The 16,880-nt window shown below is 39.9% G+C and overlaps 1 protein-coding gene across 19 annotated transcripts in view; it reads right to left on the bottom strand.

The window, feature by feature from the left end:
- Nucleotides 1-16,046, bottom strand: part of CD55 (CD55 molecule (Cromer blood group)) — a 39,960-nt gene extending 23,914 nt beyond the window's left edge. For 11 of the 19 annotated variants that reach the window (XR_011498347.1, XM_070498126.1, XM_070498127.1 and 8 more), the window contains exons 1-7: nucleotides 15,623-16,046; nucleotides 14,694-14,879; nucleotides 13,082-13,273; nucleotides 12,594-12,693; nucleotides 10,955-11,040; nucleotides 6,098-6,286; nucleotides 578-742 (exon numbers count right to left, since the gene is read on the bottom strand). Coding sequence is in view for 16 of the 19 variants with exons in the window: in XM_070498126.1 (XP_070354227.1) it covers nucleotides 578-742; nucleotides 6,098-6,286; nucleotides 10,955-11,040; nucleotides 12,594-12,693; nucleotides 13,082-13,273; nucleotides 14,694-14,879; nucleotides 15,623-15,713 (1,009 nt within the window). In the remaining 3 variants the exon portion in view is untranslated. The remainder of the gene's footprint in view (nucleotides 1-577; nucleotides 743-6,097; nucleotides 6,287-10,954; nucleotides 11,041-12,593; nucleotides 12,694-13,081; nucleotides 13,274-14,693; nucleotides 14,880-15,622) is intronic. The other 8 variants (XR_011498349.1, XR_011498348.1, XM_070498132.1 and 5 more) reach the window with 1 other exon arrangement.
- Between the last annotated feature and the right edge of the window lie 834 nt (nucleotides 16,047-16,880).

Below are 16,880 nucleotides of genomic sequence, written 5' to 3'. Positions count from 1 at the left end.
GATGGGGTTTCTGTAGCTGGGATATTTACATTGGAGGGTTTCTGAGGAATTAGTGGGAACTTTGTAGCTGAAGAATGTATTGTGGTGGGTTTCTGAGGAGTTGATGGGGCTTCTGTAGCTGGAATATCTACAATGGTGGGTCTCTGAGGAATTAGCGGGAACTTTGTAGCTGAAGAATGTATTGTGGTGGGTTTCTGAGGAGTTGATGGGGCTTCTGTAGCTGGAATATCTACAATGGTGGGTCTCTGAGGAATCAGTGGGAACTTCATAGCTGAAGAATGTATTGTGGTGGGTTTCTGAGGAGTTGATGGGGCTTCTGTAGCTGGGATATCTACAATGGAGGGTCTCTGAGGAATTAGTGAGGACTTTGTAGCTGAAGAATTTATTGTAGTGGGTTTCTGAGGAGTTGATGGGGCTTCTGTAGCTGGGATATCTACAATGGAGGGTCTCTGAGGAATCAGTGGGAACTTTGTAGCTGAAGAATTTACTATGGTGGGTTTCTGAGGAGTTGATGGGGCTTCTGTAGTTGGAACATTTACAGCACTGGTTTTCTGAGGAGTTGATGGGGCTTCAGTACCTGTAACATTTACAGCACTGGTTTTCTGAGGAGGAGATGGGGCTTCAGTACCTGTAACATTTACAGCACTGGTTTTCTGAGGAGTTGATGGGGCTTCAGTAGCTGTAACATCTACAGTGGTGGGTTTCTGAACCGCTGGTGTGACCTTGGAAATCTGAGAACTATCTGTAGAAGAAAAATATTTTTAAAAAATTAGCTAAATAATGATGTCCAAGTTAAGATTTAGAAACCAACTGCTTGCTCTATGACTCTTCCCTTAATTTCCCACAAATACCTAGATATGACTTTTAGGAGGCCAAGTCTTACTGTGTATTTTCGAAGGAACTAAAATGCTCCTTTGTTTTTTCTTTGATATAGATTACCTACAGGCAACTAAAGTGGATTTACACCACAGTAGTATTGAGGTTCTTAAACTGTTTTCTGTCTGAAGAAGGGAAACCAAAGTTAGAGTCCACAGTGATCTCATTCTGTGACACACCTCAAATAAAGCTATTTTCTCTCATAAATTGTCTTCCTTCACTCATGCGAAGACCAAAGAACAGCTGGACGCAACAACTGGATCAGTGGAGACAATCACAACATAGTTACTTTTTCCAAAGCTTTCAAGGACATGTTAGTGACCTTGGGCACTTGCTCTGTTTCACTTCTTTTTTAAAGTAATAAAGTCAATTGGAATAAAATAATTCCCTTTTTCTCCTCTTGTGCTGGTTACCAACTTTACATACATTAGTTAGTTTCTCTTTGGATTTTAGGTCAGGTTACAAATATCTGAAGTGCACCTTCAGTTAAGATCCTATTCTGAGAATCACAAATCTAACAACACAGTGAAATGTTAGGTGCCTGCTTGACTTTGGGTTGCTTATACAAACTCCCTCTTCAGGAAGTATTGAGTAGAGCTTAAGCCTATTTCACCACACACTAGAGACCATTGACAATTTCTCTAATCCCTCTAAACTTTGGTTTTCCCATCTGTAAAATAAGGATAAAACCAAAGAAGATTGTATAACATTATTGTAAGGAATAGGGGAAATAACTTAGGTACGTTATTGCATACACCATCTATCTGTGAAGCAACATTTTAAATCATCCAACACTATCAGAGCCAGCACCTATCAGTACACATTCTACTCTAGGCGCTCAGATGTCATATGTCACTTATTTCTGCTTCTTTTACCTATCTCACTGGAGGCCATAAGGGACAACTCAAGCAAAATACATAGCAAGTAACACAGCACTTAGCAGGCACTCAGAAAATGATAGATATTATTATTAGGATAAGTGAAGTTATTACATGGACTTTTCATCTAAGGCCATCATGTATAACATTTATTTTTTGTTCTAAGTTCGTTCTCATTTTTGATCCAGAGGACCTATATACTACGATAGCTTGAATTTCCTGGGAACTACTTTTCCAATTATCTTTTCATCATTTGATGTCTAGTTGAATTCCATTGTGATCAGGAAGCATGTTCTGAATAATTTCAGTCTTCTGAAATGCATTGTGAGTTAAGGCCCAGCATATGGTGACTCTTCCATGTATACTTGAAAAAATTTTAACACCTGTCCTTATAAAGTTCAATGCGCTTGTATGTCAATTTTTCAAAGTTTAATTGTTGCTCAGATCTTCTATTTTCTTACTGATTTTTGTTCCTCTTTCTATTTTTGTTCCTCTTTCTATTAACTATTGAGATGGATATGTGGAATCCTCAAACTATAATCGTAAATTTGTCTATTTTTCTACCCGTCCATTTTTGCTACGCTATGGCTTAAAGCTACTTTTCCAAATGCACATAGATTTCAGATTGTGATATATTTCTGTTGAACCCACCCCTTTATCATTATGAACTATCTTATCTTAAAGCATACTTTGATATTAATAGAGTTGTACCAGCTTTGGGTTTTTTTGGTAATTGCTTGCATAGTATATTTTTCTATCCTTTACTTTCAACTATTCAGTGTTCTTACTATAAACTGTCTCTTATAAACAGCAAATAAATAGATTTTATTTTTAATCTAGTCTGACAATCTTAGTCAAATTATATTTAATGTAATTACTGATATTACTGGGTTTATATCAAATACCCTACTATTAGCTTTCTATTCCACCTATCTATTTTATGTCTATTTCTTTTCCTCCCTTATTCTCTTTGGATTAAATATTCATTATCATTCCTTTATTAGCTTGTGATTTGTACTTTCTTTTACTATTATTTTCATGACAACCCTAGAGATTACAATTTGTATTAGACTATAAGTCAATTATGCAAATTAATACTTTTGTAATTTTTTAGTACTGCTAGAAACCTTGTAACTTTTAAATTTGATTTACCTCTTTCTGCCTTTTGCTTTATTGCTATTGTACATTTGTATTCTACATACAGTTCAAACCCCAGCAGACATTGCATTTATTGTTTTGTAAAGTCAGCATTCATTTGCCCTTTGTTCTTCATTTCCTCTTGCATTTTCATGTTTTACTTGGGATTTTTTTTCATTCTACCTGCAGGATTTCCTTTAGTTTTTCATTCTGTGTAGATCTGGTCTGCTGGTAACAACTTCCTTTAGCTTTTGTATGAGACCATCTTTATTCTGCAGTTTTAAAGGATATAGTCATTGGGTATAGAATTGCAGGTGAACAGTAATTTTCTTGCAGTATTTTGAAGATTTCTTCCTATTGTCTTTTTGCTTCCACAATTTTTGTTGAGAAATCAGTAATCGGTTTTATTGTTACTCCTTTGAAGGTACTCTGTCCTTTTGTCTCAGTGCTTCTCCCGTTGTTTTGAGTTTCCGGAGTTTTGCTAGGAGGCGCCTGGAAGCGTTTTGTTTTTATTCTGCTCAGAGTCCTGAGAGCTTGTGGAATCTGCTGACTGATGCAGTTCTTCAGTTTGGGAAAATTCTCAGTCATTGTCTCTTTGAATGTTTCTTCTGCTCCTATTTATCTTTTTTTCTCTCTCTCCTCTTTTTCTAACATATGTTAGAACAGTTGGACATGTCTCAAAGGTCTCAAACTTCTCTATTTTACATTCTTGGTTCTCTTTTTGCTTCAGTTTGGACATTTTTCATTAACTCCTCTTCCAGTTCCTGATACTGCCTCCTGCTGTGTCCAAATCACTACCTATTGTGTTCTTAATTTCAAATATTATATCCTCCCATTGTAGAATGTCTGTTTCACTCCATTTTTATAGATTCCGATCCTCTTGAAATTCTGTCTTTTCCTTTGATATCTTAAAGATATTAATCACTCATTTTAAAGTCCCTGTCTGCCAACACAATTATCTGGATCCTCTTTATCTGGTTTTGCTTTCCCCTGATTTGGTTATATTTCTTGCTTCTTACCATGTCTAATAATTTTTTGTTGTTGTATGCCAGACACTGTATATAAAACGTTCAGATAATATTATCTTCCAAAAAAGAGGGTCCCATTTTCTGATGGGTAGATTGGTTTGCGATGATCACACCCTCAGCCTATCAGAGACTGAGTGGGGTTACATTCTTAGCAAGACAGTTTACCTCTGCTCTTGCCTCTGCTCCTTGAGAGGGGCCTTTCTGGGCTTTTGATTGACAGTCTGGTGGATCCTTGTTTCCTCAGCCCTGAGAGATTGCAGGAGATCTAGAAAATCCCCCAGCCCAGCATTCTAACTTCCTTTCTCACAGAGTTTCGAAATGGGCACAAACGTCTTAAGGAGGAGACTGGACATATGCCTGATATGAGCCTGTTCCTCCGATGGGTATTTGTCACCCCAATACCACAAAAGTTCAGACAGATTTCATTTTGTCCTTCAGAAGATTTGGGTCTAACTCCTCAGTCTCACAAGCAGTCCCAGAAGTCAGCAAACGGCCCTTGGGAAAAACTAGGTCTGCACTGGGACCCCGATTTTCACGGTATTATCCTACACCACCATTAAAAGCTTTGCTAGTTTCTCTCTTTGCTGGGAGTGGTCTTTTATCTGGGTCAAGATTGATCCTCAGCCCAGGCGTGCCTCAGAATCATTTCCCTTCACTCCTCACCCCCAGGAATTTTAGTTCATTTTGTCCTAGTCGTTCCTACAGCTGTATCTTATGTCTTTAAAAACATGATTTTTAAAAAAGTCTACCCAGGTTTTGTAGTTATTGTAATAGCAGCATTGGCCTGCCATGAGCTACTTGGGCACTACCATAGAGTTGTAAGTTCTAAATAAGTGATGATTTAATAAAACAGGGGAAAATAAATATGAAGTGGATCAAATGGTCAAATTAAAAAAAATAAACACATAGCAAAGTTCACTCATAATTACATGAATTCAAACAATAAATGCATACACCTTTGATACAGTAATTACACTGCAAGGACTTTATTGTGCATAACGTGCTTGCACACATGTGCAACGAACAAATGTATAATAATATTTGTTGTAGCTTCTTTTGTAATAATAATTTAAAAAAGAAAAAAACCTAGAACCAAAATCGAAATTCCCTTCAATAGGAGACTGGTTAAATAAATGATATATCCATACAACTGATATGGTTTAAAAAAGAAATATGTGTGTGCCTGTCTATTTATTTTCTATAATAAAACTCAAAAATTTGTAAACAATGGTTACTTCTGGGAGTAGGAGTAGGGATAGGGAGGAGATTTTTACTCCTAATTTTATACTCATCTGCCTGGTTTTAATATTACCTCACTATGTTTACATATACCACTTATAATAAAAGAACTATTTTTATCAAGCAAGGACACTCAAAAATTCAAGCTAATAGAATTTCGAGTATAATTCTAAAGGTAGCATGTGCTTGAGGTCTATTGGCATTCAAATTAGACACTGCTTACACAAATGCCATCTACTGGTACTGTGCAATGTTATAATCCAGCTTCACTGGTCTTCTATCTCTTCAAAACTATATTTAAACAGGAGTTCTAAAGATTCTGAGAGTACGGCCTAGGTATGAAAAGGCACTGGGGGAAAAAAGTGTCTAGAAGGATGAAGAGAGAACAGTCAATAAGAGAAATTCTGCAGGTGGGAAATAAATGAAGGTAATTCAATGAAGTCAATAGCTGCAGGCAAGAGTTTCTCTCAGTTGTCACATGTATGATCACTATCTAGACCCCTCAGTTCAACCTAAGATTCCCTCCCAATTGTACAAAATGAACCACTTTGTATACCCTTTGTATAAACAAAGAGATATCTACGGTAACTTATTGAAAGTAACATGGTAAGAAACAACAAAGTTAAGCCAATTCACTAAAATCATGAGACATATGTATGTATATATGTGCATATGTGTATATATATTCTATGTGTTGTGTATGTGTATTTATTTATTTACATATGACCACATGTTCTCACATCAAGGGTTCTTCCTTTTTTTGGAAGTCATAGGCCCCTCTGAGAATTTGATGAAAAATTGTGCCCTCCAGAAAAATGTAAATATGCATATGTACAATATGTTACATTCATTTCTCAGGGAGTTCACAGATTCCCTGAAGCCCATATATAGACCTAAGGATAAGAATACAACAAAAACACAACAATGCAAACTGATTACCTTTGCATTCAGGTGGCGGGCCACTCCATTCCCCTTGGCCATCTTTTACAGTGCAATGAATAGAGTTGCCTCCGACCAGGGTGAATCCTTTCTCACATTTATATGTTATAGACTGTCTATATATGTAAGTGTCATGTTGCTCTAGAATAATTCCATTGGCAATTGCTGGTGGGCTTGGACATGTAATTTCTTAAAAAAAAGAAAAATCCAACATATTTTAAATTAATAAAGCTGGCAAGATATCTTTTGTAAAACATTTAAAGATTTTATTTATAAGAGTCAAAATCAACCATTTTTCTAAATTCAACATTATCAACAAGAGATGCTTATAAATACCTGTTAAGTAATGGGTAGTATATTTGAAGCTTTGGATACAAATGTTCTAAAACATGAATTCCAACTTTGAGACCAATTAATAAAAATAATGAGACGTAGAACATATATGGAAAATAAAAACTACAAGAAAGTTTGCACATGTTACATATCAAACTGCTGCTAGAAAAAGTTAAGCGCTGCAGGAGTTCAGAGGTGAAAGCACAGGTGAGACTTTAGGGAATAAGTGGAACTTGAGTTTAAACCAAAGAGGTACCTTTCTAAGACAAAGCAGAGAAGAAGGCTTTTTTTTTTGAGGAAGATTAGCCCTGAGCTAACTGCTGCCAATCCTCCTCTTTTTGCTGAGGAAGACTGGCCCTGAGCTCACATCCGTGCCCATCTTCCTCTACTTTATATGTGGGACGCCTACCACAGCATGGCTTGCCAAGTGGTGTCATGTCTGCACCCGGGATCCGAACCGGTGAAGCCCGGGCCACCGTGAAGCTGAACGTGTGAACTTCACTGCTGCACTACCAGGCCGGCCTCAGAGAAGAGGGCTTTGCTCTTCATTCCAGGGGAAATAATGCCAAATGAAAGGAGTTGCGAATTCAAGTGGCATACTTGAGAAATAGGAATGGATCATTTTTGATAAAGCAAAAGATCTTAAATGTTAGGATTCCATTTAGACTTTTAGGACAAAATTTTTTAAGCTTGTATTGACTCACAGCCTTTTATTTAAAGTAAATCTTACTGAGCAGCTGAATTTGTAAAACAAATACAAGCAGAGTTACTCTAGTTATAAATAAAGGCTTCTCCCCGGCAATCTCCTTGAAAAAAAAATGCAATGGTTCCACATTCTCCAGAGCCATGAAGTTGTTTTCTTTTTCTTTAGCAGGAAAGCAATGTGATCACACGTGTACATCAAATTATACTACATCAAATGCCCTTAAGCACCTAGAGAATACTAGCAAATTTATAAATTACTTTTAGGCCATTGATCAAAGCAAGGAGCGAGGACAAGCTAATCTGATTTACAGCGGGCCAGGGTGTGTGATGACTGCACACATCACCATCACTGCAGTTCAAACATTTTCTGGGCACCTAATATTACCTGGCATTGTTCTATGAACGGAAGTGCCAAACTGAATGACATCTAGTCCCTGTATCTTAAAACATAGTGGGCAAAGACATTGAAAGAGATAATTTCAATACAAAATGGTGAGGGTTATCATAGAAGCATGCACAGTAGTGTGGAAAGAGAGAAGAAACACAGTTAACCAGACTGGGAGGTCAAGGAAAGCTTGTAGAAGGACTACCAGAGCAGACCCTTAAAAAAGAAAAAAAAAAAAAATAACCAAGCAAAGAAGGATCTGAAGAACATTCCAGGCAGAGGTAGTAGCATAAGAAATGATGTGGGGGCATGAAGAAGCATAAGATACATGGAAAACTGCAGTGGTTTGCATGGGTAGAGCACAAAGTATGAAGGCAAGACCCCAGGATGGAGAAGCAGGCAGACCACGGGAAGCCTTGTATGCTATACTAAGGAGTTCGGACTTTGTAAGTGATGAGACACTAACAAGCTTTAAGAAGGAAAGAGACAAGTCACATTCATGTTTCAGATGGATCACACGGGGTAGAGTATGGATGAAACATTAATGAAGTCCAAGAATGGAGGCTGGAGGCCATTGCAATCATTATCATCTTTGAACTCAAGCAAGTGGGACTCCTGCCCTAGCTCTCACACTTTAAATGGTCTGCTCCGGCCCTCCTCTGGCTGTGGGGTCTCTGCAGGGCTCAGGGGATACACTCAATGAGAACTCCTTCCCCATCCCATTCTAAATCATGCTCCAGGAACTGGCACACAGAATTCCTTGTGCCAATACCCCTTTCAGAGCCTCAGAGGGTTCCTTCTCCTGGTCCATATTCTTGAGGAAGGATTATGCTGCTGATGTGCAAACCTCAAGCCCAAAGTTCAGTGGAGTGGGGATAAGGGTCACAGGAGACACAACTTCGGTGTGTAGGCCAAGTTGTCCATTTACATGCATCACAGACCCCTCCCAGTGTAAGAAGGGTGTGTCTATTTGAGAAAGGCTGGGTCTTAGGCGAGGGACCTCCATTTATACTCTTGCCCTGGGCCCTGAAAATGTTATGGATGGCCTTTATTACAAGAGTTCTGAGAAGGGATAATAAACTATATTAGAAGTAATACAGAGATAGAAGGTAAAACACAGCTTTGAGAAATATATTAAGCAGGCAAAGCAAATGAATTAGTGACTAGAAGTGAGAGGTTAAGATAATGAGAGGGGGGCTGGCCCTGTGGCTGGCTGGTCAAGTTCAAGTGCTCCACTTTGGCAGCCCCAGGTTCACCTGTTCGGATCCTGGGCACAGACCCACATATCACTCATCAAGTCATGCTGTGGCGGCGTCCCATATAGAAGAACTAGAATGACCTACAACTAGGATATACAACTATGTACTGAGGCTTTGGGGAGAAAAGAAAAAAAAGAGGAAGATTGGCAACAGATGTTAGCTCAGGGCCAATCTTCCTCACAAAAAAATAAAAGAAAAATAAAACACTGTCAGAGAGATAGGGAGACAGATCCTTCTGACATTGAGGCTTCATTCATTCTGCAAACCGTTATCTCTGTATCCACATCCACATGTGGACATCAGTGCAGTCTTGAGTGTCTAGAAGTCAGGGCTGCATACTTGAGGTGAAACAGCCTCATTGTTTAAGAATTTATACTTTCCACTGGATCTTTTTGGTATTGTCAAAACAGAAAAGAAAGTTATGCGGCAAATCAAAGCTAGAGCCTAAAAGAAGGAAGGCTTTGCAGGGAGAGTTGAGGACACTGGGGGTGCTTAGCGAGAAGGGCTCTTCCCTGCAGGCTACAGACGTCAGTGGTTGCTGAATTGGAGAGACGGATGAAACAGTCACAGAGGAAAATACAAACATCAGGATGTTCACCATGGAATTCAAGTCCCCAGACAGGAAGCAGAACTGTGGCCTAGCCATGGGCAAGCATGAAGAGAAAGTCGGTTTGCAGTGCAAAAGCTCTTCCATGCTGGAATATGTGCTTAGTGTCCACACTGCTGTGGAAATCATAACAGCAGTTGCTTGTGACGTTATTGGCCTCAAACTGGGAGACCGCTTGTCTAGACTTTGTGACGTTACCTGTGTTAGAAAGATATGGTCCACCTCCTCCTTGCTTTCCATGTTTACTTTAGCATCATTTACAACATCCCTTACTGTATGGTGGAAATGGGAGAGGTGGTGGTGAGTAGTAATGATGAAAATTTCAAAGTAGCAATAATGAGAAAAAAGGAGAAGTAGTAGATATAGGAGGGTGGGATGCAAGGTGGGTGTAACAGGAGTAAGTAAGTTGGCAAGGCTTCACTTTTTCTGTCTTCATATCAGTTGAGCCCACACATTCCCTCCCACAGGGTATCAATTAATTTGCTGCTATTCATAGCATTTTTAGGGCCAATGTTTTTAGAAGAGGGTGGCCAAGACCTTCTTTCTACTCCATCTTAGTCTGAAAGCTCCACTGAAACCTGTCCATCATGGGTGACCCTGCTGGTATTTGAAATACCGGCGGCATAGCTTTCAGCCTCACAGCAACACACAGCCACCACAGTATGACAACGAACAGATGGGTGGTGTGGTTCCCTGACTGGGAAACAAACCCAGGCCACGGCAGTGAGGGCACTGAACCTTAACCACTAGATCACCAGGGCTGACTAAATGCTTGATACATTACACTAAATCTACTCTAGTTTCCTGCTCCTATTAACACCAAAAGCTTGAACGTAGCAGTAATTTTAACAAAGATGGGAGAAAAAAAGCTTACATTTAAAAATGTTGCATATATTTTACTCCTCTCAGTTTTCAAGAGACATGTCTCTAACAGACATCAATTTGACTTGATATATCCATTTATGATATTCTTTCTGTGCCCTGTCTCCCCTTGAGAACATAAGACTCTCAAGTGCAGAGACCATGTTTCTTCTTTATTGTATAACCTTATTTCTCTGATAAAAAATAGATCAGACTTTAGAACACGTCTAGATAATTAGCTCAGCTAATAATCCTAAAAGAGGCATGTAGGCAACACCGGGTCTTAGAAAAATGATGGGTCTGAAGTCAAGACATCTGGGTTCAATGCCTTCTCTTGCCACTTATTTTGAGATATAAGGTCAAATAATATAGACTCTCTGATCAATAGTATTTCAATACATAAAATTAAAAATTATGGGGGGAAAGAAATACCATATCTATTTTACTTGACTGTTAGAAAGAATGGTAAGATAATAAATGACCAAGCACCATCTAAACCTTAGTTTGTTTTTAATCCTTTATCTCCACAGCTAATAAATTAAGGAGCGTTACTAGAAAAGGTCTGTAAAGTAGCTAAGACTCTCACACTTTGGAAGGTGAGGGTACTACAAATATACACTGTGGATAACTCTTAATGAGCAGAAAGCAACTAATTGTTGATTGTGAGCCCCACAATCTGAGCGCTTGGATTCTCTTCAAAGTCTTACCTTTGCATTCTGGCAATGGATCAGTCCACTTAACATTCTCACCTTCAAGAGAACAGTAACTAAAAGATGAACCAACTAACGTGTACCTAAAGCAATGAGCGGAGAAAAAGAGGTGTGTTTCATTTACACATATTTGACTTCTCTTAAATTCTCTAGACTATCATCTTAAAATATTTACTACATGGGTTGGCCCCGTGGCCGAGTGGTTAAGCGAGCGTGCTCTTGCTTCGGCGGCCCGGGTTCACCAGCTTAGATGCTGGACGTGGGCCTACTCATCAAGCCATGCTGTGGCTGCACCCCACCTAGAGGAGCTAGGGTGACCTACAACTAGGATATACAACTATGTACTGGGGCTTTGGAGAGAAAAAAAGACAAAAAAAAGTTTACTACACCAGTAGATGCAGACAAAACCATAGTTGATCAAAGTTCGTATGGCAGTTGAAAGGAAAAGAAAAAAACCTAAATTTAAAAAGGTGACCTCCAAAGGATAAAAAACGTATAAGACACGCAAAACGTTTTTTTTATTTTAGTGTGACACCTGTTAGAAAATGTTCAAGCGTTTTAAAACATTTTAAAATGATATAGATGCTTGAACATTTTATATTTCTGAGTTCTAAAAGATCAACACGGCCTTCATAGTATAATAAAATGTACACATATTTAAAGGGTTCAAAGTACTCCCAGATTCAACACTAATGATATTAATGATCCAAACATCTGTATTTAGTACAGGAGATGAGTGAGACTGACATTTTTACTTTCTAAAGAACAGGGACTCACAGAGTAAAATATCATAATTCAATTTGCAGATGTTAAATGAGAAAATGAATATAAAGTTTTCAGCAGTGTCTAAGACACTGATGATACTCAGTGAGTGAGTTCCTTTTCCCTACATAGAGAATTTACAAAAGACCTTATGTCAGAATGATATTTTCACATTAGGAATAAATGTTTTTTGTTGTTGGATTTTTTCTTTTTTTTTGTGAGGAAGACTGGTCCTGAGCTAACATTTGTTGCCAATCTTCCTCTTTTTGCTTGAGGAAGACTGTCGCTGAGTTAACATCTGTGCCAATCTCCCTCTATTTTATGTGAGATGCCGCCACAGTGTGGCTTGATGAGTGGTGCTAGGTCCATGCCTGGGATCTGAAATCTGCAGACCCTAAGCTGCCAAAGTGGAGCATGCAAACCTAACCACTACACTACTGGGCCAGCCCCTAGGGATAAATGTTTTTAACCCATGATATTTTATAACAGGTTGTTTGCATACAGAAAAAGCCATAGGCAAATTCACTATTGAGGTAAATTGAACATTGGTTTCATATTTAACACTTGAAGAATTTCAGCAAGTTGTCATCAAACTATCACAAATTTTTTCTTTTACTAATCACATTTGTTATAATGAGTCACATATGTACTAAAATCTAACAAATGAGAGCATTTGATGTTATCAGAAATCTTCCTTTCTTGCCCCATTTTACTAAATTTAACTGTGATGAGCTCATGATGAAGAATCTTTGAAGAGAGGGGCTGTTTTATTGCTCCTAACTTATAAACACCAGTCACAAATCTAAAAAATTCCTTGTTAAATCGTAATTTGTCTTTTCGTTTGTTAGTGAGTGTTTAATATGCCAAAACTTACCCTGTGTTACATGAGAAAGAGATAGCTGCACCAAATAATATGTCAGTTTGTATTTTGACATGACCATTTGGTATTTCTCCAGGAGTGGGACATGCTTTTTCTAGAAGAGAATACAAATTGATTTTTTCCATTAAATTATCAGGCACATCTATGCAAATTCATCATCTTAACCACTGATATTTCTTATCCTTAGACTTTTTTAAATTCGGTATCTTCATTTTATAAGTTTCAAAAAAGCAACACATTTAGAATATATACTATTTCATTCTGGGTAAGCTTAAACTAATTCAATGTGAAATCTGTGAGTAAATGAATATTCCTATCTCATAAACATTTAGTTTGCCTAATTTAAAATAACATGACTCTAATGATTCTTTTAAGAATCATCTTAAATAATAATGTGGACACATAGACTTCCAGCATGAATGAAGAAATACTATTTCCCCAAACACCATATGATTAAGAGTACTCTTTAAAACTATACTCACTTTTGCAAAATTCATCTGGTTTGGACCACGTAAAATTCTGAAGGCAAGTTAGTGTTCCTGATAGAGAACGGTCCCTTCTGTAGCCCATTCGGCACTCATATTCCACAGTAGAACCCGCTGGGAAATAATTCTGGTTGCGATAAGGGTTTTGGAGAGACGCAAAAGGCAGCCTGGGTGGAACATCACAGCTACCTAAAGATGTTAGCAAAAGCAACAACAACAAAAAGCAATATCACTTTATTTTATAATTTCTGTTTAAATATCTGGTCCTTCCATCATCCCTTTTTCTGTACTTCTTTGCACATATTTAGTATTAACTGTATTAATATCACTCTGGCACTTACACCATAGCAAGCATATTCACATATATACTTTCATTTCCTAACTATCAGAGGCCTGTGAAGTAGATTTGCTACATAGACCTCACTATGCCCACAATTCAGAAAATACAACCCATTTAAGTTGCCTGGCACGATTTTAGCACTGACTCAATAAATTCCAGCTCCCTTACCCCGCCCCATGTAGCACAGGGGTGGATGAGAACTGATATTTCCAGACCCCTGGGCTACTGTCCTGGACAACAGTAATAGCTAATATTTTTTGAATGCTTCTAACTGTTCTACATACATACACTCATTTAACCCCCACAACCACCCATGGGGACAACGATCAGATGAGCCACCAGTGTACATAGAAGTATTTACAAATTAAAAAAACATCTGGGCCAATGTGAATTTATAGAGGCATGGTATAGTGGAAGGGGTGCTGGACTTCTGGCCAAAAGACTCAGGTTTGAACCCTGGCTCTCCTGAATAAGAGCTGCTGATCTCAAGGAAGTTACTGAACTTCTGGGGGCCTGTTCCGTCAACTGTAAAGTGAGGATAAGAGTCCCTACTCACCTCATGGAGTTGCCTGGAGGATTAGATAAAGTAATACATGCAGAAGAGTTATAAACTCTAAAACATGATACATATGCAAAGGCTTATGTACTTCAACCTACTGCCTTCTATCATGGAGAGATAAAAACAAGTTAAAACCAATTTTCTACCTGGTTTCAAAAAGTACTTGTGACAGTTTCTATATTTACTGGAGCTTCCATTGCTCCAAGTTGTTCAAAGGCGGGAATCAAGTCTTATCTTTATCTCTACTTGTATATGTGAAAGCTAATAGAGGGCTATGCCTATAAAGATTGATTTTGAGGCAAATATGGAGAACTTCTTAAAATGCCACCACAGAGTTCAATTGGTAAGCCCTACTCTACAAAATGAAATTTAAGAAAACAGAGCACCTGAGTTATGCGTCTCAGGATAATTGCCAAACATATTCATACATAATTTACTCCCTAAGCAGTACCTATTGTTTATATTCTCTATTAGTTCAGGAGGTACAGTATTAGGGAAGAAAAAAAAACACCTGTTAATGAAGAAGCAGGACCTATTCTTGGAAGTAATGCCGTCAATTAACTGGAGTATGAAGTGCCAACAGGCATACTCTGGGGTTTAATAATGCTAGAAAACTATCAATTACGAGTCACTCCGAAGACGTTTAAAATTAAACGTAACAAGGTACATTCCATTCCCATAACTTTTCTAAAAAGAAACGAAGAACTTACGATTACAAAATTCTGCAACCTCTGACCATTTATCGTTCTCAAGACAGACCACTGAGTCTGGCTTGCCAGGAACTTTTACAAAGCCTTCATCACATTTGTATGTCACTGTGGTTTGTTTAGGAAAACTTGTAAGCTCTCCCAAAGTTGGTTGGGCATTAGGCACATCTGGGGGATGGCTGCAGTCACCTAGGGAGGAAAAAACAGAACTGAAGGAAATACCACTTCGCTATATATAGCAACATTTCTTTCCCAAGAAGAGTGAGGGAAGCAGCAATGGCTTCTGAAGCGCAGGTAACATTTTCCATCCAGTGCCGAACTGACGCACCAAGAACTTGCTAGGCTTCCTGACTTGTCAATTAATTCACGACTAAAATGAGTCGAGAATAAACCCCTCCCCTTCATTATTAAAGAAAAAAGTGGTTTAGAATTTATCTGCACATAGATACTGTTGCTAGGCACGCACTAAAGACAGACGCCCCTTGTAACGTTACACCTGGAGGAGACAAAGTGCAAATTTGGACCGCCATGCGCTGCACACGACTGGACTTTGTTTAGAGTGGTCAGCTATTTGGCCTCCCGTCCTTCAGGAAATTTTGAGAGTTTGAGAATTCACTCTCTTCGAGCCCTGCCTTTCGGCTTGCCGGTGTTCAGCTGCTCCGCAAACTCAGTCTGTGCTTTCTCAACCCTCCACGCCTCACTCCTAAAGCTACGCGAGCTGGGGTCCAGCACATCAAGACCCCTAACTGCAGATTAGGCGCGAAGATGCGCTTCCTTTTAAAGACAGAGGATTACGGGAACAATGACCGATGCCCACATTTCTCACCTCCCCGGGTCCCCAGACTTCTCGGTTGTCACGGAGACGGACCCAGCCCCTCCCACACAGCCTAAGGGTTTACCTAGCCGGGCTGGGTCCCCCGACCCCCACTCACCCCGCGCAGCCGGCGGACACAGCAGCAGCAGCACGGGCAGCCAGCCAAGGAGGCGCAGCACTGTGGGGGCGCTCCGCCGCGCGGGACTCATGGCGCGCGGGGACAGGGACCTGGCGCCGGGACTCTGCGGCCTCCTCCACACTAAGACCTGGCGGGCTCGAGCAAGGAGCTGTAAGTAGAGCAGCGCCTAGCTCACAAGTGAGTTAAATTAGCGCCTTGGGCGGGGCCAGGGCTCTGAATCACCAAAGGGTGCGGCGAAGAGAGGGGTGGAGAAGTTTTTTGCTCGCGCCAGGTGCAGGGCGGGGTAAGGGCGGGGGTTCTAGTGTCACTGGTCTCGGGGGACCCTAAATTAGGAAAGAGGGGTCCTGGGCGGGGAGAGGAATTCTGTGGCTCAGGATGCTGGGACTTCTTCTTTCTGTTTGCTAGGGTGGGTCCTGCGATGAGCAGTCATCTGGAACTGTAAGTGTGTGCTGAGTAAACAAAAAATTGAGGGGAACGGAGGAGAGGGGAGAGGTTCAAGCGGCTTTGCTCCCTGGGAATCTGTATTAGTTTAAGTGGAAATTAAGCGTGCTTGAGTGCTGGAAAGCTGAGCCATAGGGGCAGTGGATTCCCAGATAGCGCTTGGAAGCTGAGAAATAGTGCCCACCCAGGGACCTGGTGCCTTCAACCTGGAGTTACGTCAAATGCCAACAAGAGGATGGGAAAAAAACGACGGAGTGTGTTGTCTCGTAGGACACTCCGTAATCTGACATCAGCAAGTGGGAAATGACCCAGGAAAACAGGTCGAGCAATACAGCAGGCGTGGTCTTTGTTTATACCATGTTTGGGTGGGAGTCACTTTCTTGTCAGGGTTCCTCCTATTTACCAAAGACACCATGACTTCCACTGTGGGATTATTCTAGTCTGACTGCAGAGAGAAATTCACCACCCCGCGGACTGTGCGTTTGTGTTGGGCGGGGAGAAAGATGACAAAAGTAACAACCAGAATGCTAAATAATAGCGTGGTGGATTTTAAGAGGAAAGTCTGGTAGAAGACCTTCAGTATACGCCGTGGTTTGCGAGGCTGGCTACACGTTAGAATTACATGGGGAGCTTTTTAAAAGTCCAGGCGCTCAAACCACACCTCAGACAAGTTAAATGAAAATCTCTGGGGATGGGACAGGGGCATCAGGATTATTTCAAGTGCAGCCAGGTTGAGAACCACAGATTTATATGGTGCCGGTCAGAGTAAAGATCCACCCAGCCCAGCACTGTCGGT

This window comes from Equus asinus, chromosome 25, assembly GCF_041296235.1.
Source record: "Equus asinus isolate D_3611 breed Donkey chromosome 25, EquAss-T2T_v2, whole genome shotgun sequence".
In the NCBI taxonomy this organism is placed as follows: domain Eukaryota; kingdom Metazoa; phylum Chordata; class Mammalia; order Perissodactyla; family Equidae; genus Equus; species Equus asinus.
The sequence above is the reverse complement of the archived record's forward strand: the minus strand, read 5'-3'. Positions and strand labels throughout refer to the sequence as shown.